The following is a 27,672-nucleotide window of genomic DNA, read 5'->3' as shown; positions in this document are numbered from 1 at the left end:
CGGGAGCGGCCGCCGCCCTCTCCCGGCCCAATGGCTCAGCTGCCGCGTCAGTGATGTGAAGCCGCTCTAGGGCTCGTCCGGCCCCGGCCTGCAGCCCATTACACCAGACACCGCGGCAGGCGCCGCAGCTCGAGCTGACTGGGAGGCGGGAGGTCGCCCGGCGGGGCGGGGCGGGGCGGGGCGGGGCGAGCGGCGCGGTCGGGTTCGTTCCCGCGGGGTGAGGGCCATGGAGAGGTCGAGCGGCTGCTGGCGGAGCGGGGCAGCTTGGGCGGCGGCGGAGACGGCGATTTCCCTGTGAAGAGCAGCGAGCCCAGAGACCCGGGCAGGTAGCGGCGGGCCGGGCCAGGCCGGGCCGGGACTTCGGCCTGAGGCGCCCGCGGAGGCCTGGGCTGGTGGGGAGCCGGGGCCCCGCGAGTCCGGGGAGGTGGAGGCGAGGGTCCAGGATGCACGGAGCTCAGAAAACCGGCGGGTTCCGGGGCTGGGGGCTCCACACGGGGTGGGCGAAGTTAGGGATCAAAGGCACCGGATTTCCTGAGAGCCCGGAGGGGTCCGAAAAAAATGGAGAACTCTCCTCTAAGGATCTTGGCCTTATCTGGCCAAGGATCGGCGCCTCCGACTTTTTTTATTCCTGGTAAGAGCCTTGCTGGCCCCGGCGAGGCCTTTGCAGCCTCGCGTCCTTGGGCGCTCTCCTCTGCAGATGTGGGGAGGAAGCTTTCAGGAACCTGCCCGTCCCGGCCACTTCGTTGTACTCTCCCTGGGCGTGTGCAGAACCGAAGTAGAACAAAGCATGGATAGGTAGAACTGCAGACAAAACCAAATGCCTGTAGTGTTTAAATTTTCCGCAAAGGGAGAAGAGACTGCCGCCCACGGAAACACTTAAGTCTCGCGTGAAGCTTATTGTATTTTCCTTTCCCACTTTTTTGGGGGTTGTGTGTGTATGGGGTGCAGAATAGTCCCTAACGTAAGGCTTTTTTTTTCCTCTTTTTTTCCACGGAATTAGAAATTAAGAAAATTAAATAGTGTTTTTGCGGTCGTCTATGGGAAATTCAGACTGCCACTTTTCTCTTACTCTAGTTTGGTGTCTGGTTGTCAGATGTTGGAAGCCCGAAGGAAAGTACATATCTCCGTGGTTTTTATCCGTTCTGGGGTCCAGTGACTTGCCTGCGTCGATAGAGTTAACCTGGAGCTTTGCTTCGAGGGATAAATAAAGCACAGCCTCTGAACTGGACATAAATGGATCTGAAGACAGCAGTGTTTAACGCGGCGCGGGATGGCAAACTCCGGCTTCTTACCAAGTTGTTGGCAAGCAAGTCCAAAGAGGAGGTTTCCTCCCTGATTTCTGAAAAAACAAACGGGGCCACACCACTTTTGATGGCTGCCAGGTATGGGCACCTGGACATGGTGGAATTCCTCCTAGAGCAATGCAGTGCCTCTATAGAAGTTGGGGGCTCTGTCAATTTTGATGGCGAAACTATTGAAGGGGCTCCCCCTTTATGGGCTGCGTCTGCCGCGGGACATCTGAATGTGGTCCAATCTTTGCTAAATCATGGAGCATCTGTGAACAACACCACTTTGACCAATTCAACTCCTCTCCGAGCAGCATGTTTCGATGGCCATTTGGAAATTGTGAAGTACCTTGTGGAACACAAAGCTGATTTGGAGGTGTCAAACCGGCATGGACATACATGCTTGATGATTTCATGTTACAAAGGTCATAAAGAGATTGCTCAGTATTTACTTGAAAAGGGGGCAGATGTTAACAGAAAAAGTGTTAAAGGTGAGTGCAATATTTGTTTTCATTTTTTAAGTGTCTACCCACTTAGGAAGTTTGATATCTTAAGTGTTGGTATTCAGTAAGAACATGGACAGACCTGTTTTGATTTGGTAACTCTTTTGTGTAACCTTTTCAAGTCAAGATACTATGATAAAAGACCTCACAGTATTAAGCTGCATACTCTGTTTCATTGGAGTAACTTCCATTTCCTGGGAATTGGTTCCCTATGGTTACAGAGCGTGTTAATGGTAGTGACTTGAGCCTTTAAGTTTGTACTCTAATATAAATTTGGGAATATAATTAGATATAATCCATTTTTCTTGGGCTTTTCTTTTTTAGAACAACCTTAGAGTAGAAACTGTTATATTAGTGAGTCTCTCATTTTGTTTATTTCTCCTTAGGCATTTCATTTGTTACTGTGTAGAGATAGGCTGAGCCAAACTGACCTGAAGGACTTAATGGAAATTCTTAATTCTTTTCCATGGGTTCATGAATTCCATTTGATTTGTGGTCAGTAGAAAATCCTTTTATGTAGACTATAAATACTGCATAGCAAGAAAGAAAACATTAAAAAAAAAAACAATATTGAGGGAACAAAACAAGGACTAGGTTAAACAAATGTGGATCTGTTGGCTAGTAACAATGTAAAGACCTTTGTTCCTAAGAGTTTAGGTTCACAGTCCTGTGTAATTTTCACAGATTGTATTAGACTAAGGCAGCAAATGATAGTTTATTCATAAACTATCATAAAAGCAGCTATTTTCATAGTGTAATGTTGATGCTTGAAACCCTTGTTTTTCTTAAATGTCTTGAACAGCAAATAATTTGCTTCCAAATTTTCAAAAGCTATTACAATTTAAAAGGAGCATAATATATGTTAAAATATGTTCAAACAAACAACATAAGTTGGTTTATGTATTTACAGTAAGAAATGTTTTGCCTGATTTCTATACCTCCTAGCCGGGAGCTACCACTTTTTAGTTTTTGTGTCTCTTGAGATCATCTATGAAAAGAAAACGAACTTGTGTTGCCCCATATCCTCTTGTTCCCCTCACTATTGGTTAATACCTATTCTTCTGTCTTTTTTAACTGTAATTTATCTTAGATGTCATTTAACTCCTAACACATATAGCTATCGCATTCTTGTTTCATGGCTATCCAGACTTTCATTTTATAAATGTACATAATTTATCTTGTTTCTGTTGATGACTATTTAGGTCACGTCCCTTACTGTGCTTATTTATTTACTTGTTCTTTCCTTTTCTTTTTTTTTCTGAGGCTAGGTCTCACTATGTAATGCAGCCTGGCCTAGAGCTCTGTGTATTCCAGGCTGTGCTGGAACTGACTGTAGTCCTCCTCCATCAGCCGCAGCTGGGATTACTGGCAGCTGGGATTATGGGCCGTACTGTGCTAATTTAAACAGTGCTCCTTTGAACCTTCTTTAACAAAAATGTCTTTGCACAATTGTAACATAACACCTGTTACTTGGAATTGCTGAATCAAAGTGATGTGTGCTTATAATTGTGATAATGTTTGGCTTGCCAATCCAATTTTCTGGATTTACCTTTCAGAGATGATAAATCACACAATTATGGGGTTATGCATATTTAACTGAACATATTTACTAAAGATAAAAAATGGGTGTATTATAAAAATGACCCAGTTTTCTGGGTTTTTTCAGAAATTTTTCTGAGGTTTTTTCACAATTACCATAAACATTTCACAAAATTTCAGCACTCAGAGATCAGCCTTCTAAAGATATTTCTGAATTTTACATTTAGATACATAGTTTTATTTTCTATGGTATAATCTTAACATGTCTTTTTAGATAAATAAGTCTTATTTTTAATTCACTAATTCCAGTTCTTTAGTTTCAATAGCTGCATATTTCTCTAATAAGAGTTTTACACTGTTTCTGGTTTTTCAATATGATAAAAAATGTTTTCTGTAAATACTCTTTCTCATAAATGTTTTTATTTTGTTCCTGATTTTGATTTGTTCCTGAGGTAGGGTCAAAAAACCGTCTTACCTGTTTTAGGAAAAAAAATTGTTTTGAAGAATGCTTGTTTAAAGAGCACAAATTACTGTTTTACCATATTGATAGAAGTAGAGACAAAGGTTCCTTGTTTAGGCTTGTTGGATGTTTTGACTTCTTTGTTTTAAGGCTTTTTATCAGTTTAATAATATTCAGACTATTGATAAATGTTTAAGTCACATGAGATATGTTTTATGTCATTGGAATGATGAATATTGGTACTATTTTGCTTATGTTTTTCAAAGTCATTTTATACTTGGGGAGATGCACTGTATAGGAAATTAAGATACAAATAACTCATTTTTGTCAGCATATTCCCCTAGTGAATTGTGAATAATATTTGATTACCTTTGAGCTATTTAAGAAGAATGGTTGCTTTTATCACCACCATCATCTTATGGCCTTTTATGTGAGGGTGTTTGTGTGTTCCCTTTTTGCCAGATAGTCCACTAATTCTAAGTAAACTTCCTCCATTTTGGTATCTAAAATGTGTGACCTCATTAAAAAAAGTATACTATACATTATAACATGAGAAGATAGTTTCATACCAGGTTAATTTTCAGATAGCCTGAATTTCATATAAGTACATATAGATAGATTTTATTACTTTGTGGGCAGTACTTTTATTTTTTCATAGTGTTTATTATCTTTATGAATGGTGGTGGCAGATTCAAGTACGTATGTATCCTCCTCAATGCTGATTGTGAAATTTATTCCTTGGTAATTGTTTTTTGGGAGTTGGGCCATAATGAATGGTTAAAAAACAGCCACCACTTGAAACGAGGCAGGGACAGTGGAGAAATAGGTAATAGAGCAGCAGGGAAGGATTTCTCTCAACATTTTTAGCCCCATCCAAGAAGTAAACAATACAAGACTAAGGATAAAATAAATAATTTGTCTGTTTTTTTTTTTCATGGCATTGGAGATCAAACCCAGAACCTAGTGCCTCCTAGGCAAGTAGGTACTCTACCACAGACCTACATCTCCAGCTCAATTTCTATGAGTTCTATTAGAAATAGTTTTGAAAAAAGAAATTGTAAACGGACTGCACTTGATTACTTAAACGTAAAATACATGAAGCCCAGCTATGGTAGCACACACATCCCTGTCAATCCCAATACTTGGGTAGGCTGAGGCAGAATTGCCAGTTTCAGGCACAGCCTGGATACTCAGCAGTTTAGCAGAATCCTGTCTCAAAAACTAGAAAAGGGTTGGGGGTATAGCTCAGAGTAAAGACCTCGAATTCAATCCCCAGTGCTGAAATCCTCTCAAAAAGAAAAAAAGCTTGTGACTTCTACATTTCACTACTTTTTAACAGGCAGTTAACATTTGACTGTATAACTTAACCTCTCTCCATTACTTTTTAACAGGCTCTTGACATTTTGAACATGTTCTAACCTAAGGTGGAATTCATTCATTCATTGGGAGAGTATTTCTTGAATCTGAGTGTGCCGAGCTGTTAGAATTAGGGTATACAAAGATGGGTAAGATGTGCTGCCATCCCTGCTCTTGAGGTTTGATTGGAGAGTCAGGTTCAAAGTAGCTACTTAAATTTCAATATGGTAACTGGAATAGTAATGTTTTCTTCCAGTAGATACTCAGAAATGGGTTATCACTAACAATTTATTACTTAAAGGGACAATGGATTTCGTCCTTTCTCCTAGCATTTCAAAAGGGAGGAAATCTTTGACACATTCAGGAATATTTATCAATAGTCAAAACAACTGATTTTTGAGACTGGAGTTGAATTCCAAGTAAAACTGAAAACCTCAAATCAGAAGTGATTGGATGTAAACATCAAGACAGTTAAATAGGTAATAAGATAATGTAGCATTTGTTTAGGCAAGGCTTTGGGTTTAACATTTTCAAGGCTATGAGATAGGATGTAGGGATGCTTCACGAAGAAAGCATAAAATTGACCTTGAAAAGATTTGTGGTAGAATCTGTGGAAGGATTTTGATAAGAATTTTTCAGACGTAGGAAATGGCATAAAGGCACATTGAGAAATAATGCTTGGAAAGTCCAGGAGCTAGAAAGTAGGCATATGTGGACCGTTAGGAATTTACATTGAGTTCTAGGTGAAGAAGTTTAATTTTATGTGTCTTGTAGTGGCAAGCCAACAAAAGCTTTTCAGCAGAGGAATAACTGAGATTTATTTATGTATTTAGAGACGCTCATCTAACTGGATTCTACTAGACTGACTTTTTAGCGCTAGAGACCTGATGTTTTTATCCCATATGTTAGGAAGTGTGGGATCGATCCATAGTGGGCAACTGTAACTGATCTTGTCCAGTGAATGAATTGCCTTTATGCCAAGTACCTTGCAGTATGATGCTTTCTGTAGGGAGGTATATAGGTCCATGACAACTTGAAGTAGCAAAGTAGGTTAGTAATTGTTAAAAATTAGTAGTATAGGTAGAAAGAACTCTGTAAGAAGAAATTTATGTTAGGTATGTGATAGGTTAGCATTAAAAAGATTTGAGAGAGCTAATTTGAGTAGGGTTTTTCTTTGTTTTTGTTTTTGCCTTTTTACTATGGAAATTTATTAACATTCATAAATGGAGTGAATACACTGAACCACTTGGTGCTCATGATTTTTATTCAGCAATTATTCATGTTTGCCAAAGTTTTTATGAGTATTCCTGTCACTTCTCCATTTGTTCTCTGAGGTAGCTCGAAGCAAACTGAAGGGATGGTAGTATTTTCTCATATAGTATAGGTGTTTTAGGATATGGAAATGTTGTAAAAATTTTTTTATTTTCCCCCGCTGGAAGTACACAAAAGTTTTTTGTTGTAAAGACAGGATCTGGCTGTGTAATCAGGCTGGCCTTGAATTCACTTATGTAACCCAGGCTGACCTTCAGCCTGCAGGTATCCTGCCTTAGCTTCCTGAGTTGCTGAGATTGCAGACTTCTGCCATCATGCCCAGCAAAATGCCAAGTAGGCAAATCTCCTCTGTAAATTAAAATCTCTCCTTTATTAAAATAGTAGACTAAGATAAAGATTGTGGTAAATGTGCTTTAGAACTAGTATCTGAAAGTGCTGAAAGTAAAAATTACCTGTTTTTCTTGACTGAGAACTCTTCTCAGTTATTGGTAATCTCAGTATACCTACTTGCAGAGAATAGTAAAGGAAGGAAGGAGACTTAAAATTTTGTTGTACTGTGTGACACATTTTCATTATAATGTTTAATTTACTAATTTGATTTAATGTTTAAATAATTTAATAGGATAGTAATGTTTAACTAGGTTGAATTTATTAACATTGTTCCAATGTACTTTCTTTCCCTTGTATATCTCCTGGCACATTTCTGCCAGGAGATACTTGCTCAGCATGCTAGTTGAATAAACCAAATTGTAGCTAATGTATGATTTGAGTTCAGTAGGAAAATATTTCTGTAGTCCTCTCTGTCTGGAGTTTGGGTTTCTAGCTGAGACTCCTGACAGAATTGAACTAGGTTAGTGAGGATTAGTAATCCTGGCATAGCTACTGGTGTTTTCAAGTTACTGGTGGCAGCAATGGTGAGGGAGTTGTTTTACCTACTGCCCTTTAGATGTGTGTGCTGCTTTCGTTGAGTTTGTGTTTATCAAAAGTTAATGAAGTAATAAGTATGTTTAACAGGAGCCCCTGTATTGTAGAAATTTATGTTCTTAAAGCATGTGTATATAGTAGAAGATGGAGATGGAAAGTTGTAGAGGGGTACAGATAAAAAAAGTCACATGAGTATAAATCTGACAAACATTTTTTACTCCTGTATGTCCCCTGTTTAGGAAGAAATGTGATAAACTAGGGAACCTGGAAATTAGAACAGCTAGAAAAGAGAATTCTAATGAAATCTATTAATGTTTTTAGTCTTTTTTTTTTTTTTTTGGTACTAGGGATCGAACTCACGACCTCACATTTGCCAGATAGGTACTTACACCACTGAGCTAAATCTCCAGCCCCAATGTTTTTAGTCTTTAGGTGAGCTTTTTTAGAAAAATAGATACTAGATTTAGTTCTTACCTCTTAGCTTCCCTGCTTTTATTGAGATTCTGCTTTATATCAAGACCCATTCTAAAAGCAATTCATCTTCCATCTTACCCTCTGGATGCAGTTATTTTTAGCATTTAACTTGTGTGCTCAAGGACCTGAAAATTTCTATATTTTTATAACTCAGTGCTTCATACAAAAAAGTTAATGAAGGAAGGGCATATAATCTTGACAAATTTTGTCTTTCTTTTTAAGTTCCTTTTTTTTAGAAACACACTTTTAAAAAATAAACCCTTGTACTTGAGTATCTCCTGTAATAAATACACATGGAGAAGAAGAAACATTCAGAGCAGAAAAGCTAGTACTCTTTTGATAGTCTAAATTATTTCTTATTCTTCTCACCTTCCTCAGTCCTTATAAATTAATTATGTCTAGAATAAAGTATTTGGAGTCAGCATTGTTGTGAAGTTGAACTGTACCATTGACCCCATGTTTACTAGTGAATCTCTTCTAGACTAAGTTCATTCCAGCTAAAAGTTGAGGAAGAGTGGGTTAGTGCCAAGCACTAGGCTGAAGAGAATAGGTAAGAATTTTTCTGTGCATTTCCCGGCAAATTATTAAAATACAAGACTTTTTAATTGTTGCTTCTACTAGTCAAAAATATACTTTTACCAAAAACACAAACATTTTGATTTTAATTGGGTTTTCAGACAGCTTTATTCAGATAAAGTAGACACAAACTGCTCACTCATTTAAAGTATACAACTCAACATCACTCAACTTTTTATTATCTCTCCCCCTCAAAAAAGCCTGACTCCATTAACACCTCTGCTTCCTTGGCATCTATACTAACCTTAAGCGGCCACTTATCTTCTTTCTGCCTATAAACTTGACTGCTCTTGACAAATGGAATCATAATATATTTATTCTTTTGTAACTTACTTAGTTTAGTATAATTTTCAAGGTCTATTCATTTTGTAGCATACTATATATGAATACTTTTATTGCTGAATAATATTTTGCTGCTACGTACTTTTATACATTCAGCAGTTGCTAACATTAGATTATTTTTACTTTTTAGATTTTATGAATAATGGTGTTACAGACATTTATATACAAATTCTCGAGATGTATACTTTCATTTCTCTCAGGCATATGCCTACAACTAGAATTACCAAGTCATGTTTTTTTGAGGAAGCCCCAAATTGTTTTTCAGAGCAGCCACACAGTTTATATTCCTGTTAACAACATAGAAGGATCCCAGTTTCTCCACTTGTTATTACCCTTCTTTTTAAATGTGCAACCTTAGAAAGTATAAAGTGGCATCTGATAATGATTTTGGTATATTTCTCTAGGGGAAGGATTATTCATATTTTTACACTATAAGTCCTTTATTACATATATGATTTGTAAGCATTTGTCTCCTGTTCCATGGGTTGTTTTTTTACTTTTTTATAGCAGTTTGGATTTTTCTTTTACAGAGTGATTTTTTAAAAAGAAATTTGACTGTCGATCACTTACAGTTTTGATTTTTAAATAGTTGTTAAGTATATGCCGTGGGGTTTACTTTCCTTCAGTAGAATTGTGTAACTTAGTTGTAATGTGCACTATATTTACCTGCTTTGCATATGTTTAAATTTAGAGTAAATAGGAATGATGAAATTTGATTTCAGTATAGTGTAATAAGGCTGTGACTTTAAACTTACATGAATTGATATAGCTATTACGTATGTTGTCTATACAGCAAACAAAAAATAGATTCACCCTTTTCTTTCTATTTAAGAAATCAGCATGAGCTCACTTGGAACCACACCAGATAAGCTTAGTCAGAATATGCATTTTACTATGGTGATTTTGTATATTAAAGTTTGAGAAACACAACTTTGACTTACACTAACAACACATAAGCAAAAGTTTAAACTGTCATGTTTTTACAGACAACAAAATCTGTTAAATTGTACACTGCTAGAAAAACAATTTAAACTGTTACAGGCATACTGTGTTTGTTAAATCCTTATGAACAGATTTTTGGTTTATTGAAATGTTCAGTTAATTTTTCAAGTATTTGGGAGCTAATTTAGAAACTGACTTAAATTCTGATCGTAGTGAGAGTTTTAGTAATCATAACTAAGGTACAGTACTTATAAAGGCTATGACGGAGGAATTCTTTTATATTTTAGGTGGTGTAACAATCAGTTGCCCTTATTTATCATTCACTGAAATATGTGTTTTGATGACAGAGAATCCTTAAGCCTTAGGCTATTTCTTACTCAAAATTCTGGTGTTCTGGGGTTTTACAGAGAAACATACTGACCACATGCACTTAGATTTCCATAGTTGATCAAGAATTTATGTCTTGGGTGGTCATGGTGGTGCATACTTGTAATACTGTCACTCAGGAAGCTGAGACAGGAGGAACTCCATGAGTTCAAGGTTAGCCTGGGCTGTGTTGTTATTTCAAAGGTAGCTTAAACTGCAAAACTAGACCCTGTCTCAAAAAGTAAACAAAGTCCCCCAAAAACAAATAAAAGCTTATCTCATGCATGATGTCCAAAGATTACAGATACCAGCCAAATGTGTTAACATCTATAATCTCAGCACTTTAGAAAAAAGATGAGTCTCAAATTAAAAAAAGTAAAAAGAACTGGTGATATAGCAAGTTAAAATTGCTGAGATTTCATTTCAGGTACTTCTTTAGGAATGTTACTGTGCTTTAATGTATGATCACTTCCCATAGTATTCTTCCTATAGCATCACTTCCCATTATATCCATCCCAGAAGCATCTCTTAAGAATGTGGCTATTTTTCATTCTTCCAAATTTCTTAGCACTGTTTCTTTATTATGTGGTTGTGTATTAATATATTTGCTTCATATTATTTTTAGCTTTCTACAGAAATGCTTTTATTTGAATTGATACTTCTGCCATTGGCTTGATTTTGAAGAAATGTCCTTTTAACAGACATGTCTTTTGAATTTCACTTATTTTTGTTGGTACTGGGAATCAAAATTCAGGACCTTGTGCTTGCCAGGCAGGTGCTTGTGTCGCTGAGCTATATCCCTGGCTAGACATCCTTTGAGAAACCAGGAACATTTCCCATGATAAATGCAGCACTAGAAATTATTTTTCCAAATGGACTTATATTTGATCAGACACTGAAAATTGTATGATAAAATGTGATTTTCTTGTTTGTATCTTTTTCTTCAGTGGAAGTTGATTCACTGAATTCCACTGCTAAATATCCTTTAACTTCATCTAGGATACCTGGTCATTTTTATTTGTGAATGTTGTATTTTGTTTTACTTCTAATTATGTTTCTTACTTTGAAAATACAAAAAGAAAACAAAATGAGGTAACTCTGAGAAGTCTTTTGGGATCACTATCTACAGGCATTTTAAGAAATAAAACCCAGGGAAAGTGCTTAAGCTGAATTATTAAGAATTTAGAAATTTTGTTATGCACAAAAAAATTTTATTCAGTGATGTTAACTGTCAAAAGTTAAATTTGATTTTAGTGTTCCTTGATATATAATTTAATTTTGCACAGTCACAAGAACGTAATAGTAACTAAACTTTTAAATTTGGGTGTTGCAATAACTTCACAAGAAGTTAAATTCAATACTTACAGCATGTCTAACACTCTTGAAACAACTGATAAGCCAAAATATTAAGTCATACTAATCCCAGAAACTAAAATATATATAGAAATGTCATTAAAAAAAAAAAGCTTATGGCTGAGCATGGTGACACACACCTGTAATCCTAGCCCCCAGGAGGCTGAATCTGCAGAAACAGGAGGAGATCTCAGTGAATTCAGGGGTGGCTTGGACTGCAAGGTGAGACCTTGTCTAAAAAAACCGAACAAAAGAAAGGAAGGAAAAGTTCATAAATCAGCATGAGAAAATGTACTTTTTAACCTAGAAGCAGAAATAATAAAAATTGAAAAATTAATTCTAGTGCTAGAAAAATTACTGTGAAACTGAAAATTTTAAAAATATCCCTTTAGGGCCAGGAATTTAGTTCTGTAGCACAAGCACCTGCCTGGCAAGCGTGAGATTGTGAGTTCAAGCCCCAGGGCCCAAAAAAAAAGCCCTTTGAAAGTGAGTTGAAAATATATATGAACCATCACATTTGTGCTTGTTAAGAAAGGCATTACTTTTTTGATACTTGTTTACTGAGGTATAATTTACATACAGTGAAATCTATAATGTAGAGTCCTGTGAGTTTTGACAGTAATAAACTTCCTTCATGCCCCTTAACAGTTAACCCCTGTCCTAGACTTCATTGATCTGTTACCTGTTGTTAATGTTTTTTAGGCATCAATTTTAACTGTGAGAATTCTAAAGAAATGGAGATTTTCACCCTCAAGGAAGGGATTTATATAAATCATGGCATATCCCCCTAATTTAACTATAAAACCATTAATAAGTACATATTATCTAGGTAGTTTATAGTAGCTATGCAGATTTTAACCTGATAAAATGTCCAAGATGTAGGTGAAAAACAGGAAGCATTTATATGTACTGATTTAAACTTTGTGAAAACATGATACTCAAGACTGAGAGGCTGAGACATGAGGATCACACCAAATATTAGACCAGCCTGAGTTATAGCAGGACCATATTTCAAAAAAACACACTTTCTTTATACTTTATACTTTCTTTTTGGAGTTTCATTTCTAGACATTAAGTAATGCAAGCTAAACTCAAAATCTTGTCTTTGAGGGCCTTCTGGGACATGAATTTGAAAACATAGTAGTAATATACTTAACCTGTTAGAGTAACTAAGAAGACCTCCTCCTTTTGATTTTACTTTTTGAACTGATTTTTTTCCTCCAAAGCTAAGTTTGAATCACTTTTTATAATGTCAGATATTAAAAATTTAGATTACATGTTATTTTTAGCAGTATAGTAACTGATGGAAGAAGTAAGTGGTAGAGGGAATGGGGAAGGGGAGAAGGATGTAAAAAGAATTCAGGTGTGTCACGTACATGTGTCAGCTACCCACAGTGCAGATGTGTTCATAGTGTACCAAAAACATGTACTAATAAAACAGAAGAAGCGTGGGCTCTGTGTACTTAAGGGGAGGCGATTCAGATAGAAAACCTGTTGTGGAGCAGCAATGTCATAGAGTATACAGTACTACAATAGTAAGTGTTAGTATTGGGTGTCAGGATGAGCTGTGTAGTTATTCACCAGGCACTTTCAGTGGACAAATTGATACAGTATAACCAAGAAGGCCTCTTGGAATATCTAAAGTTTCTAGTGAAACTTGAAAGTCAAAAAGTTAAAAAAAAAAAGGAAGGAAGAATATACTGTAGGAAAATCAGCACTAGAGGGCTGGAGGGAAGATGAACTGGCACTGGGAGAACTGGGAAGCATACGCAGAATCTGCTTTATGTTGAGGATAATATATTTTTGTGGAGGTGTTGGCCCTAGATTCAGATTTGGCCCATTCCTATTCAGTGTCTGAGAGCTAAGAAATGTTTTTTACATTTTTTCAGTGTTTAAAAGAAAACCAAATGGGAACTATTTCATAATATGCAAAAATCACAAATCAAATGTCAGAGTCTGTAAGTAAAGTTTTGTTGAAAGACAGTCCTATCCGTTAATTTAACACTCCTTTGGATACTTTACTGTTTCTTGGTAGAGTTTAGTGGTTAAGACAGAGAACTTATGGGCTACAAAATCTAAAATAAGGCTTTTGCTACAATGTAAGTGAGTTAGGATCTGTGTCATCATACCAGAGATAGTGAGAAATGAGGCCACAGAAGATAGGGATATCTTTTTTTTTTTTTTTTTGGTCTTTTTCTTTTTCATCGGTACCAGGAATTGAACTCACGACCGCCTGCTTGCAAGGCAGGTGCTTATGCCACTGAGCTAAATCCCCAGCCCCTGGGATATCTTTTTAAATCCATAATATATGTGTGTTCTTAATAATCGATCAAGGTTTACATCATATCACATGCCTTTTTTCTTCATTACCCCGCCCACACAAATTGTTCTTTGAGATATCAGTGCTGTAGAATTTTGAAAGTCGTCATAAATATTTTCTGCCTTTTTTTTTTAGAGAAGACACAAAAACTTTTAAGTCGGAGAGAGATAATGATTGGTTGAAGTTTTATTATGAGGTTTGGCTTTTATATTAGGCTTACCCACTGTGGCTGAGTATGACTGGTATTTTAAAAAAGCACAACTTCAAAAATGATCAGTACTCTGTAGTGATATTTGGTGGAGTTTGTTTTACCACTGATGTTTCTGTTTTTGTATGTAGAATAAATTTACGTTTTGTACCTTACAGTTATAAATAGATGATTAAAAGGACAACAGATAATCCAGTTTTAAAGAAAAATGGTAGTATGCTTATATCTTTTGATAACTCCATTTTGATAATAGCTCCATTTTATTAATTTCTTCTACTTTTTTTACTTAATTTACTATATTTTTCTCATAGCTTCTTAAAGTGGAATTTAGGTGTGTTTTTTTTTTTAACCCTTTTTCCTTTTTGAATATATACATTTAAAAGTATATATTACTAAGCACAGTTTTGAACGTATTTCTCAAGGTTTGCTATTTAGTGGTTTTATTTTCATCCAGTTAATTTATATTGAACGTTCTTTGATCCATGAGTTACTATTTCTTCCTAGCTGCCCTTGTTTTTTTGTTTTGTTTTTTTTTTTTGAGTTAGATAACTTCATTTCAGTCCTGACATCTTTTGAAGTTGATTTACTAAGTTTATCTGTCTGAGAAAAGTTACTCAGTTGTACTGTTTATAAATGTGTCTGACTTGTAGTTCTATCAATTTTTGTTTTATATAATTCAAGCTTATGATACTACAAGGTGACAGTGTTATTGTATCTTTGAGCTTTAAATTTTATTATAAAGTGTTTCTCCTTATTTCTAATTATGAATTTTGTTTTAAGCTATATTTATTTTAATATCAGACAGCATTCTTTTGGTTGATTTTTGTACTATATATGTTTTTCATCGTTTTACTTTCAGTATTTTTTATCCTGATATTTAATTTACCTTGTATGGGGTGTATCGTTTTTGACTTTTATGTTTTCAGTCAATTTTTATCTTCTAATGAGAACATATACTTCACTTGCATTTAATGTAAATTAGTTTATATATTTGGATTTTAATTTGGCTAGCTCCCTGACAATTGTTTGTCTTATGTGTTTTGTATTCATTTCTCCTTTTTGTTTTCTTTTGAATTATTTTTGTTTCAATTTTCTTCTATTAGAGATAATGTAGTAGGTTGTGTTTATACCTTTGAACTATTATTTAGTGATTACTGTAGCTATTACTGCTTTAGCTTATTAAAGACTAACAAATTTTAGATTTTACTTTCCAACAATTTAGAGATTTTAGAACATTACTAAATAATTACTCTCCTTTTAATTCTATTGCTGTTAAGTATTTTAGTTCTATATGTAGTACTTCAAATTAGTATTTATTTAGATTTACCCACTGATGTACCCTTTTACATATTTATGGCCACATCTCCTGTCTCCCAGGTAGTTTATCTTCCTTCTGCTTAAGGTATTTAGATATGTTAGTAAATATTTTAGTTTGTCTTTTTTTTCCCTCTATCCTGATGTCTTTATTTCACATTTATTCATAATGTAAGTATAGAATTCTAAGTTGGCAGTAATTTTCCCATAGTACTTTTAAATACCTTTGTTTCTTTACTTATTTTCCCTGGTAAAAAACTTAGCTGTTCAGCTAATTACTGTTCTTTTTCAGGTAGGGTCCCCCTGCCATTTTCTGGTTTTAAGTTTGTTCTTTGTCCTTAATTTTCATTAGTTTTGTTGCGGTATGCCTCATTGTGGATTTCTATTTAATGCTTTTGAATTTTTAAAACAAAATTTATAGTACAAACCTTTCATTAGCTTCAAAAATTCTCGCCTTTATTGTCTTTTGTTGTTGTTTATTTTGTTTTGTTTTGTTTTTAAGTGCAGGGACTTACATATGGTAGGCACGCACTCTATGTCTTTATAATGTTGTTACTGGCTGTTTCTTTCTCTGGAATTCTGTATTTAAGTATGTTAACTCTTTTGGCATTGTTTTCTCAGTCTCGTACAGCTTCCTGTGCTTTCTATCCATGCTTTTTCTCGCTATCTTTTCATCTGACCTGTCTTCTAGTTCACAAATTATCTATTTAGCTGTGAGTGATCCACTTTTGAAGCTACCCATTGAGTTTTTGGTTTTAGAATGTCCATTTGATTGTATTCAGTTTCCAATTTTTTGTTGAATTCTCAATTTAAGATCTCTGTTCTATAAATCTAAATCTATAAAATCTCTATATACTAAGCATTATTATTTGAAAATCTGTGATAATATTATCTGAATATCATTGGGTTTTCCAATAGTTGTTATTTCTCTTGGCTTTTGTGTTCAGATTCTTTATTTTCTCCTATTGTTCATTGAATATATTATTACTATCAATATAGAACTTCTTTAAACTATTTTCTGATATAGTGTAAAAATAGTCCTCTAAATAGTGTTTATATTTGATTTTGGCTTTTGATAACACAGAAATATTAATTTATTTTATTAAATTCAATTTCATTTCTTACGATGGCTTATCTATTTGTAGTTCACCTTTAGTCCCTATGGTGTATCCCTGTAGAGGTATAATCCAGCATTTACTTTCTAGGTTGTGTTCCTGTGAAACTGTAACCCATGGTATAAAGAGTCTCAAAAATCTCTTCTAGGAGGGGTTGTGGACTGCAGTTTTTTCCTCTAGTCTGCAAGGCTGATAGATGTTCTCATTTTAGGGGTTGGGTGTAGCACAGTGGTATGGTACCTAACACCAGGCTCTGGGTTCAGTTTCCAGTATGCAAAACAAACAAAAACAAAAGGTCTGTGTTTTTAAGCTGTGTCTTCCAGAATAGGGAAGGCCATTGTGGGAAAGCTGCCTTAAATTCTAAACTCTGTCCAGTTTTGTTTCTTCAGGATATTGTCTCCTTGTTACCCCTAAATCCTGAAGAGCTTTTTAAAATACATTTTTCAACTTTCCTAGTTCTTAGTGTTTTTTTTTAGCCTACCTTATTTTTTCTCTATGTGGGTGTATTCAAAATGTACGTATTGTAGTTTTCATAGGAATAAAGAAATTTAGTAATTTAAAAACTGGCTTTTGCTGCCTTCTTGATTTTGTCACTCTAAATAGAGAATTCCATCTAAGTCTTCTCTTTCTATTCCTATTTCTTTTTGACTTATGTTGCCTGTTTCTCAGAAAAAATAAGAATAGGAAAGATTTTAAGTTCAAAATGGTTTCCAGTAAATAAACTTGAAATAGTAGTAATATTTAGTTGAAATAATTCAAACAAATTAATATAAGTGCTTATAAATTCTGGGTGCTGTCAGTGCTTGGATATACATTGGTAAAATATTGTCAGACACTTCATTGTAGATTGAGATTTTGAGTAAGAATAAACATAACCAGAGTAATTATCTAGTCCCTGTAGATACTAGGAAAGACTAAAGAAGGTAAATTTATGGAAAGATTGAAAGTCCTAATGTATAGTAACATGTTTTTTGTAATTCTAGTTATAAAATAGTTTGTGTTGAAGCTACTTGAGGTATATATTCTATGCAGGGGTACTTAAAGCCACCACTGGTGTTTGAAGGTATCTCACTATACAGTTGTAATAATGGTTAAGATTTATTACAGTGATATAAAAAACACTGATCATAAGAGGAAAAGGCACAGATGAGATCCAAAGAGTGTGTAGGTAAGCATTTCTGTGCTTACTCCCTCTCATGAATGGACGGAGCACATTCTTCCCTAGAAATGAAAATCTGTGTGATGCTTCTACCCAGGTAAACTTGTGATAGACCCAGCACTAAAGTTCACATAAGTGAACTCTGCCCAGCATACCCAAGAAGCCAAGTGTTTTAACATAAACTGCTGTGCTGTTAATGTGTAAGCACAGTGAGCCACTGTTCATTTAGAGGTTTTATCAGTGTAGAAATCTTCACCAGGCAAATTTTCAGCTGCCAGACAAGTATCAGGCTCACTAGTAGGTCTTCCTATGGAAGGTGTTCTCAGCCTGTGTTAGTTAACTTTTCTACAGGCATGCTGATTCACTGTTAAAATTTTGTACATTGTGTGTAAATATCAGAAGTCTGCATGATTAGTAACAATGTTCACTAATAGATAAAGTGCCTGATGTTTATATCTTAGTGTTTTTAGTACAGACTTATTAATGTGTCAGTGCTTCTTGTCCGTTTTAATTCGTGTGGGGAAAAACAGGGCAGTGTCAGAACATTCAGTACATCTAATAAGAATGTTTAAAATTAAATTACACTGGGAAATAATCCATTATGAAAAGATAATTCAGTTGTCTCCTTTTAAAGTTCATATTAAACCACCCACATATTTTTTAGATTTCAGTGGACTTATTTTCCTATGAGACCTTTTTGGGGAAAGTACTGTATAACCAAGAATTTTGGTTAAAATAACTGAAGCTGAATTTCAAATTCAGAAATTTGAAAAAATCTCCTGACCACTGTTAGAATCAAGTAAAAGAATTTTAGATATTAAAGACTGGTTTCCTCTTTTATAAATGTGGAAGCTAACCCAAAAAGTTCAATGACTGTCAGCAAAAATTGTGAATAGCTAGTTGAATTTTGTCCGTTTTTAGTCATAAATGTTAATGAAAAATACCAAGAGGAAATGAATTCATTTGACTTTGCATATCTTTGCTTTTTATACCTAATTTGGTCATATTACTTATTCTGTAGTTTTAATATTTTGTTTAGCTTCTGCTATATGTTAGATGATAGTTTAAATGCTGAGATAACTATTTTCTCCTTTGTAATCAAAATATATTCTTAAAGGTGGCTTAGTGATGCCCGCTTTTCTTTAACTTCTAAATTACATGTATCTTTAGCTTATGTCCTGGTCCCTGAAATTATTTTTATTTTTTCTTTTTCTTCCTTTAAGGTAATACTGCATTGCATGATTGCGCAGAATCTGGAAGTCTGGACATCATGAAGATGCTTCTTATGTATTGTGCCAAGATGGAAAAGGATGGTTATGGCATGACTCCCCTCCTCTCAGCAAGTGTGACTGGTCACACAAACATTGTGGATTTTTTGACACACCATGCACAGACCAGCAAGGCAGAACGTATCAATGCTCTAGAGCTTCTAGGAGCCACATTTGTAGACAAAAAGAGAGATCTACTTGGGGCTTTGAAATACTGGAAAAAGGCAATGAACATGAGGTACAGTGATAGGACTAATATAATGAGTAAACCAGTACCACAGACATTAATAATGGCATATGATTATGCCACAGAGGTAAATAGTGCAGAAGAGCTAGAAGATCTTATTGCGGATCCAGATGAGATGAGAATGCAGGCGCTGTTAATTAGAGAACGTATTCTTGGTCCTTCTCATCCTGATACCTCTTATTATATTAGATATCGTGGAGCTGTCTATGCAGACTCTGGAAATTTTAAACGATGCATCAACCTGTGGAAGTATGCTTTGGATATGCAGCAGAATAATTTGGACCCTTTAAGCCCAATGACTGCCAGCAGCTTACTATCTTTTGCAGAACTGTTCTCCTTTATGCTCCAGGATAGGGCCAAAGGCCTGCTGGGTACTACTGTTACGTTCAATGATCTTATGGGCATACTGTGCAAAAGCGTCCTTGAAATTGAGCGAGCTATCGAGCAAACTCAGTGTCCAGCTGACCCATTACAGTTAAATAAGGCTCTTTCCATCATTTTGCATTTAATCTGCTTGTTAGAAAAAGTTCCTTGTACTTTAGAACAGGACCATTTCAAAAAGCAGACTATCTACAGGTTTCTTAAGTTGCATCCAAGAGGAAAGAATAACTTCAGCCCTCTTCATCTCGCGGTGGACAAGAATACTACATGTGTAGGGCGGTACCCAGTTTGCAAGTTTCCATCTCTACAGGTTACTGCAATATTGATAGAGTGTGGTGCTGATGTGAATGTCAGAGACTCTGATGACAATAGTCCCCTCCATATCGCTGCTCTGAACAACCATCCAGACATCATGAATCTCCTTATTAAATCAGGTGCACATTTTGATGCCACAAACTTGCACAAACAAACTGCTAGTGACTTACTGGACGAGAAGGAAATTGCTAAAAATTTGATCCAGCCCATAAATCATACAACATTGCAGTGTCTTGCTGCTCGTGTCATCGTGAATCATAGAATATATTATAAAGGGCATATCCCAGAAAAGCTAGAGACTTTTGTTTCTCTTCATAGATGATGACTTGACTGTATTTTTAGCACGAATTGGTAACTTTCATAAGTGAGCACTGTTGTGATAACACCAGCATTCATTTAGCTTGATATCATTGTGCTCTCATTGGCTAACGCATTATAACCATCAAACTTACAGGATTGGTTTCCCAGTATTTAATATAAATATGCCATATAATATATTGTTTGTGAGTTATTAAGAACTACAATATCATATCCAAATTTCTAAAATTGTTTGCCAAAGGCTTATGATTCTGGTGTTTTTTTGTTTTGCTGTTGGGTATTTGGGACAGAGTTAACTGTTTTTCAGTGGTATCTTTATACTTTACTGGCTTGTGAATTTTATACAATTGAAGATCTTTTTTTCTTGCTTCTGCCTTCTAGCTTTTCCCATCTCCCCTCCCCCCACCCATTTCTACTGTCTTTCCTTCTTACAGACCCAGGCTAGGTCTTAACAAACCTATGGACTTCTTTCTACCATTTCCAGTTACCATAAGTGCTTTATCTTCTCTATGCACCGGCTTAAACTTGACTGTTGTATGTTAGCATATTTTCTATGCAGCAGTTAGTCAACTTCAATTCAAAATGCGTTTTAAGTTTGTTACAGAGTTCATTTTATGCAAATACTCTTATAGCATGACAGTTTTTAGAACTGCAGGTTAGCTATCTGAGCTCAAGCTTTTATTTTTTGTTTTTTCTTTCACATCTGAAGTTTCTTTCTCTAATCTGCAGAAATTTTTGTGTGCTAAATTTGGGAAACAAATCTATCCTAACTCATTAACCCAGTTGAAATTTAGGTTTGTTATCTTAATATATCACACAATAAGAGGAAGACTCTTTAAAGTGACCCACCTTTCATACTGCTCCAGCATTGTCTTGCTTGTGCTGATAGTGTGGGTAGGTGTAAAGAATTTGCTTAAATTTAACCTCAAAGTTTATCACACTGCTTAACAAGTCACTTTGAAATACTCAGTCACTGAATTGCAAAAAGTTTTAGTTACAAAAAGAGCTAAAGCATGTCAGTGGCATGATGCTTGCCAAACCAGATCTAGGCGTCTAAGATAATTAAGGTATTTTAGTACGCAGTTTACTACCATAGTATCAGAGGTCAGTAACAGTGTTCTTTCTTTCTTCAACTTTATGTATACCTTAAAGATAACTTGCATGAATTACTTTGGTCTCAATTATTTGTCACCTTAGTTAAATACAAAAAGTTACCGTGCTTCCTGTTCCTGTACTGAAAATTAGCTTTGCCTTCCTTCTCTTTCTCTCTCTCCCTCCCTCCCACTTCTCTCTCTTGTCTCTTTCTCTCAGATTTGCTAATGCCACAGAAAGGGCTCTTTTAAGTGAAAAATACTAAAAAAAGATTCAGGTAATTATCGTTTAGCACTTTATTGTTACTCAGAATAAAATTTATGATGGCATATTTGCCCTTGCAAATGTCTTACTAAAACTGTTCTGAATAAAAAGTTCCTTATTGATTTGAGAAAAATTCAGTTTACCTGTGAATTTAATGAGCTGGATCACTTACTTGGATTTTGGGAGTGACATTTTATTCTGAGGGTTAACGTAATGCTATTTAAAGAGTCATTACAAACAGTCACAGTAGGTTTAGCTTCATCTTTATTCAGTGAAAACTTGTAAGGAAGAATAGTAAATAATAAAGAACTTAGGATTTTTGGTTCAATCAGGTGAATTTTTAAAAAAACATATCCTTATTTTACTGATTTGGAAATTAATTTCACCACTTAAAGAAATGGATTAGTAGGTACACACCAGCCTTTTGATGAGATTTTACTATAGGCAAATTTGATGAACTATTTGAACTGCCATATATAAAATTAATTTTGCAATTTAATCATATTCTAGAAATACCAGACGTTGAGTTCATTTGCTTCTGACCTGTGCTATAAGAATTATATATGCATGAGCTACTTTTTTTAAGAAAGAAAAACGTTGCCAGTGTAAGTAATATACATTAGTTGAACTCAATTTTGGGGTGAAAATTTACAATTAGAATTTTAAGTGACTTACTGTTGCCCCCTTTTGGGTGTGGGGTGAGGCTTACATGTTCTTAGAGTAGGCACATCTAACACTGTTTATGGGGAATGGAATCTTGCAACTCCAGTATAAAATAGGGATTTCTTTAGCTTTTTTCTACCACTAAAACAAACAACTTAGAACTGGTCCTCAGTCTTGATGACTGCAATGCCTTATTTCGGTTCAGATGCTATTCTCTGTAGAGGCCTGTAGGTGCCCTTAAAAAATCTGTTAATAGCTCGAAATTTTATTTTAGAAAGAATTGAATAATCAATGTGACTGCAGATACTCTTTAAGATCTTCGTCAGAACATAGTCTCAAATTTTTGAGCCTGAATAAAAGTTCTTAAATTTGTGTTTTTATACCCACAGATGAAAAAATTAAATAATGAACTAGTTGTACTCAAATTAGACTTTACACCATAGCATAGTGATGTTGGCTGGAGTTAAAGTATAAGTTTTTACTACATTTCATCAAAAATGCCTTATTAAGGCCCTTCTGAATTTTAGGCATTCTGTGAAAAACGTTCATTTTACTCAGTCTACTTTCTCAAGACAAATGTATTATAGATTTAAAATAGTCATTTTCTTAACTTGTAAGCATAAGTCTGAATCAGCAGAGATAATTTGGAGCCCTTGATGATTTTGAAGGCAAATGATTCTTCACATTTAAAGTGACTACCTTATTTTGTTATATTTTAAAGACCTCATTTACTATGAGTTTGGAGAACTGTTTAGGTTGTATTTGCAAATAGGTCTTTAAAATCCTTGCTCAGCAAACCTTTGGCTGAATTTACAAGCATCTTATTTATTTTTCTGGGAATTGTAAGGGCTGGATGAGACAACATGTACAGCTGTAACAGCAGCACTACTGTTTGGAACTTTAATCATTTTAAAATTAGATACTAAGGAAACTAACATTAATTGGTCATCATTTTTTTTAATGCCCTTATGTTTGACTAAATTCTCTCCCCTTTGTCAGTTCCCATGTGTATTTTTCAAAAGAAATACTGTATTCAGATGCCAACCAACAAATTGTCACATAATGGAAAATGATATGCCACCACATTCATTGTAAGGTTTAATAAAATAAATTTGCACCGAGTTTAAGTGTATTCTTATTAACTCTTAATACTCAGTGGCTGTTATTACCTAAAATATATGATAGTAGACTCCTTTTTCACAAACCACCTCCAGGATAATTTTGTGTACTCCAGCTAGAATATATTATTAATACTTGTGTGTAAAAAAGATGGTTTATGTTTCAGTGTCATTTTTTTCTAGTAACAAGTATAGAAACCAAAAATAATAAGAAAAGTTGTGAAATGCATAGGATGAGGGCTGCTCTTAATTTATAGTTTTTCATGGGTTTGGTATTAGGCACCAGAAGTATATATAATAATACAAAAATACATAGTACAGTGAAGATAAGTTTTATCTATTTATCATTTTTAAATCAAAATCTAAGTAGTCCTTGTCTGTTTCTTATGTCTGAATTACCTAATACAATGAATTTTAATTGATCAAAAAGCATAATTTCTAAATTCTTGAGTACAAATTGAAATACAGTGTTAACAGGTATTTCCCTTATCAATAATGATTCTTACCCATGACAGGTATAAGCTTTGTCATCCTTTTAAAAGGGTCCTTTTAAAGTCTTTTTATCTCTTAAATGGTTCTATGGTTGGCTCCACTACATTCCACAAATATTTAAGAAATCTTAGAAAATCTGTGAGGAAAAGAATTCTAATGGTCTTGTCTTAGTTACTTTTTCTCTTTGCTGATACAAATATCCAACCCCCAAAATTAAAGGAGAGGTTTTATTGTAGCTCACAGTTTGTAGAGGTTTCAGTTCAGAGTTGGTTCTAAGGAGGATAGCGTGGCAGAGGGGCAAAGCAGAAGAAAAATGGTTCATGGCTGGGAGAAGACAGCAAAGGAGTGAAAACTTGTTCCAAAAACAGCTTTCTATCCCTTGTATTCTGTCCAGGCTACTGCCCTTAGGCCAGGTAGTACTCACACCCTTGCTGGGCCATCCTCCATCCTCGCATCACACCATAATCAGTTCTGGCCTTAACCCAGCATCACAACGCAGCGTTCAGCTGCCAGCTCTACCTGTGACGGCATGAATGGGGGAATTAGATACGAGTCATAGCATCAGAACAAGAAAAAGGCTATACTATTAGACCCGTCTGTGTTGAGAAGTTTGAGTTAGAGAAATAATTGGTTCCTAGGCGTCGTATTACCTTACTGTATGTTTATTGCAAAAATTTACAGCTTTATATAATTGTGTAAGTTTTTAGTTGAGTTTCCTAATATGTTTACATTTGATTCCAAAAGTGGAGTAATAAAATTCCCTGATTTTTAAACGTGAAAATACGAATTTACAAAAGAAATAATTAAGGCATACATTCCTATTAAATAAAAATTCAGTGAGTAGTAGTTCCACTGGCAAAATTAGGGTGCTTATTAACCACTGCACACTTTAATACAACTTGAGAGGTAATTGGTTTAAAGTATTTTGACATTATTATTAACAAAACTAAAAATGGAAAGACAGTTCAATCTATTACAAAAAAACGGAAGTTCCCAGTATCTTTAATGACATCTTTAATGAAGTGAGTTCTACTTGATTTTTTTAGACATATGTGAGCTAATTTATACTTTCTTTCTTTTTGAAAAATCAAATACAATTTCCTTAACAGATTTTCCCCTTTTGTTACATAATAGATAATACTGATTGGCCTTAGAGTGATAGTTTTAAGATTTTCATCCTTATAATCATGTTTATTGATTATTAAACTGTAAAGAATACTTGTGATACTACATAGTTCTAAAATGTAGTGCCCTGATTATTTGTTTATATTTGAGACAGACTCTCACTGTGTAGTTCAGACTGGCTTTAAACTTGCTATGTAGCTCAGGCTGGTCTCGATCAGCCTGCCTTAGTGATCCTACCTCAGCCTCCCAAGTGCTGGAATTACAGGCATGTGTCACCATACCCAAGCACTGATTACTTTTTTGAAAGCAAAATATTTAATACATTTATCACAAAGGCTCAATTGGGGAGATAATTTTTAGGAAAGAAAAGGACTTCAGTTACAGAGGCTGAAAAAGGACCATCTGAGGGGGAAAAAAAATCAGGGAGAGGATCTGTATGAGGCAAATCAGGAAACTCGCTTTATGCAGAGTTTTTACAGATTCTTGAAAGATTGTGAGTTACCTAGCTAGCATTTAGCAGCATTTGTGCTCGAAGTGGTTGCCATGCTGGGTCCTAACAGGCTGTGGATGGATAATAGAATGGCCCAAGGTCATGCGAGATGTCCTGGAGGATGTTACCTGGGCGTCCACTTTGTGGTGCTGAGAGGGTGCTTTAGTGAAATAGCCATGGGGAAATCGAGGCACACGTCAGCTCCAGCTTCTCGTGTACTGTTCCCATTGCTTCGTAGGTGATCCCTATAGTGAGGGAAGTCAGCAGTTCTTTTGTTGCAAGACATTGAACTTCATTTGTTGCACCTTGTAGGGAGGGCAGCACCTTGTAGGACCAGATCATTTACCAGGGCATCATCACCTTGATTCTTCAGTAAAAGTAACATTAGTTATGCATTCCATGAGTGTCACTGAGTTTCTGCAGCAATAAGCACTGCCACAGAAGGATCATTATATCATCTCACCGTACAAGGCTAGCAAATGAAAGAGAAAACTGTCTATCTCAACCTCCCAGTTGTACCTAGTGCTTAGTTCTGTTTTCTAACCAACCCCCCTCCCTATTTTACTGATTCTTTCATTCAGAAGTTCTTAAAAGTAATGAATGACAGCTAAAATTTGGTAGATTTTGAAAGTAAGAATTAGGTCAAGAAGCTGAGTGTGGTGGTAATTCCAGCACTCATGAAGCTGAGACAGGAGGATAGCTGCAAGTTTGAGGCCAGGCTGAACTACTTAGTGAGTCTAAGTCTTACCACTCTGAACGCCCTGATCTGGTCTGAACTGTGAGGCCCTGTCTCAAAAAACATTCCCCACTACCACAAAAAGCAATTAGGTCAATTAACTAGTTTATGTTGCAATGATGAGAAAAAATTAGGGATATTTCTCATACATTGCACACACATACAAATCAATAAACACACATACAAATCAAATTCTTTGCTAGTAGGCAGCAATTGTTTTCTATGCCTTTTTAGTGACTGACAAGGTATCCTCTAGTCATCTAGATGTAACGTTTAAAGAACTTGTGAAAGCTTTTAGTTACACATTTAGAGCTGTAAAACATTTAATCTCTGATTTTCAGATCTTAATAGTATTTTTCTGTTTGCATCATTAACAGGTCTTAATATATTTGATGAAAAGTTTTATTTTGCAGATAAAATACACAGATTTGTAGACTTGATTTCTTGAATAGTCTGAAACTAAAAAATGTTCAAGTATTTTTATATTTACGTAAAAGTTGCAAAATTAGTACATGTGCCCTTCATTTAGGTTCCCCTAATGTTAACACCTTATGTAAGCATTATCTAGGTCAAAATGAAGATATTAATATGGGTACCATACTGTTAGCTAAATTACAGATGTTACTTGAGTTTCACATTTCTCTTATGGATGTCTTTTTACTGTTTCTGGCTCCAATCTAATTCCACATTTCCATTTAGTCACATGTGTCCTTAACCTAACAGTTTTTTCAAGTTTTCATGTTTTCCAGATTTTGACATTTTTAAGAATTGATTAAACATTTTATAGAACATTCCTCAGTTCAGTGTCTCTGATATTTTCTCATGACTATACTGGAATTGCAGTTTTCTGGAGAAAACTAGGCAGATTTGTAGTAGCCTTCTCGTAACATTCTAGCAGCATGTACATGGTGCCAGTGTGACTTACCACTATTATGTGAACTGTGATTACTTGATAAAGATGATGTCTGCCAGGCTTCTGTGCTATAGAGTTATACCCTGGGAACAAGCTACTAAATCCAAATAATGCAAGGGGGGAAGAATTAAGCTCCACTTTCTGAAAGGGGCATATATTATTTGGAATAATATAATAATTATTTCATTGCTTAAATTGTTCCAGGTTTGGCCTTTAGGAACCATTTTCTATTTTTTATTACTCTTCCCTGCTTTCTAGCACTGCAAGATGCTCTAGGCACGGGATGTAGTTCAGTAACAAGACATATCCTAGCACGCATGAGGCCACTGCGCTTCCACAGAGTACTTCAGGATATATATGCCTCTATATATTATATGTATATATAATATATATATTAAAAAATTGTTTTTGCCCCAGCCCTACAATCAGTCACTTCTCCAAATAGCCCAGGAGAATGGTATTTAGGACCCATGATTTGAGTGCTGACTTCACTGTTTTAGACCTCAGTGTGAACAGAACTAGGAAATAGATAAATGCATACTAACACATGTATACACATCTACAGTAACTTTTGTTTTGATTTGTATACATGTATTTAAAATAAATGAGTTTGTATTGTTATTTCCAACCAGGGATCCAGTATCAAAGCATTTATCCTGGATTTTGCCTTTTGTAACTTCTTTCTCTGACATGCTGTACTAACTACAGTTATTTTTGAAGTCCTGATACACATGTAAAGTA

The 27,672-nt window shown here is 35.2% G+C and overlaps 1 protein-coding gene across 4 annotated transcripts; it reads left to right on the top strand.

Annotated features, from left to right (window-relative positions):
- The first annotated feature begins 179 nt into the window (after positions 1 to 179).
- Fem1c (fem-1 homolog C) lies at positions 180 to 23,178 on the top strand. 4 transcript variants are annotated; one of them, XM_005008455.4, is made up of 3 exons: positions 180 to 326; positions 1,075 to 1,777; positions 18,733 to 23,178. In XM_005008455.4, exons 2-3 carry the CDS (start codon positions 1,234 to 1,236, stop codon positions 20,040 to 20,042), a joined length of 1,854 nt encoding a protein of 617 aa, XP_005008512.3. In that variant the 5' UTR covers positions 180 to 326; positions 1,075 to 1,233; the 3' UTR covers positions 20,043 to 23,178. The 4 variants fall into 4 exon arrangements, with proteins under 4 accessions (XP_005008512.3, XP_063087024.1, XP_063087022.1 ...); XM_063230954.1 differs by having other exon boundaries at positions 187 to 326; positions 1,094 to 1,777; XM_063230952.1 differs by having other exon boundaries at positions 196 to 322.
- The last annotated feature ends 4,494 nt before the right edge of the window (positions 23,179 to 27,672 follow it).

The sequence above is a fragment of the Cavia porcellus genome, unplaced genomic scaffold (genome assembly GCF_034190915.1).
Source record: "Cavia porcellus strain 051 isolate PalLab524CR breed Dunkin Hartley unplaced genomic scaffold, mCavPor4.1 scaffold_19, whole genome shotgun sequence".
NCBI lineage: Eukaryota > Metazoa > Chordata > Mammalia > Rodentia > Caviidae > Cavia > Cavia porcellus.
This window is presented reverse-complemented; position numbering and strand designations above follow the sequence as displayed.

What these genes read in the sequence shown, in the direction of transcription:
- Fem1c (XM_005008455.4), top strand. Translation starts at nt 1,234, where the DNA reads ATGGATCTGAAGACAGCAGTGTTTAACGCGGCGCGGGATGGCAAACTC. An exon ending in TAACAGAAAAAGTGTTAAAG is followed by an intron (nt 1,778 to 18,732) that starts GTGAGTGCAATA and finishes TCTTCCTTTAAG; the next exon opens with GTAATACTGCATTGCATGAT.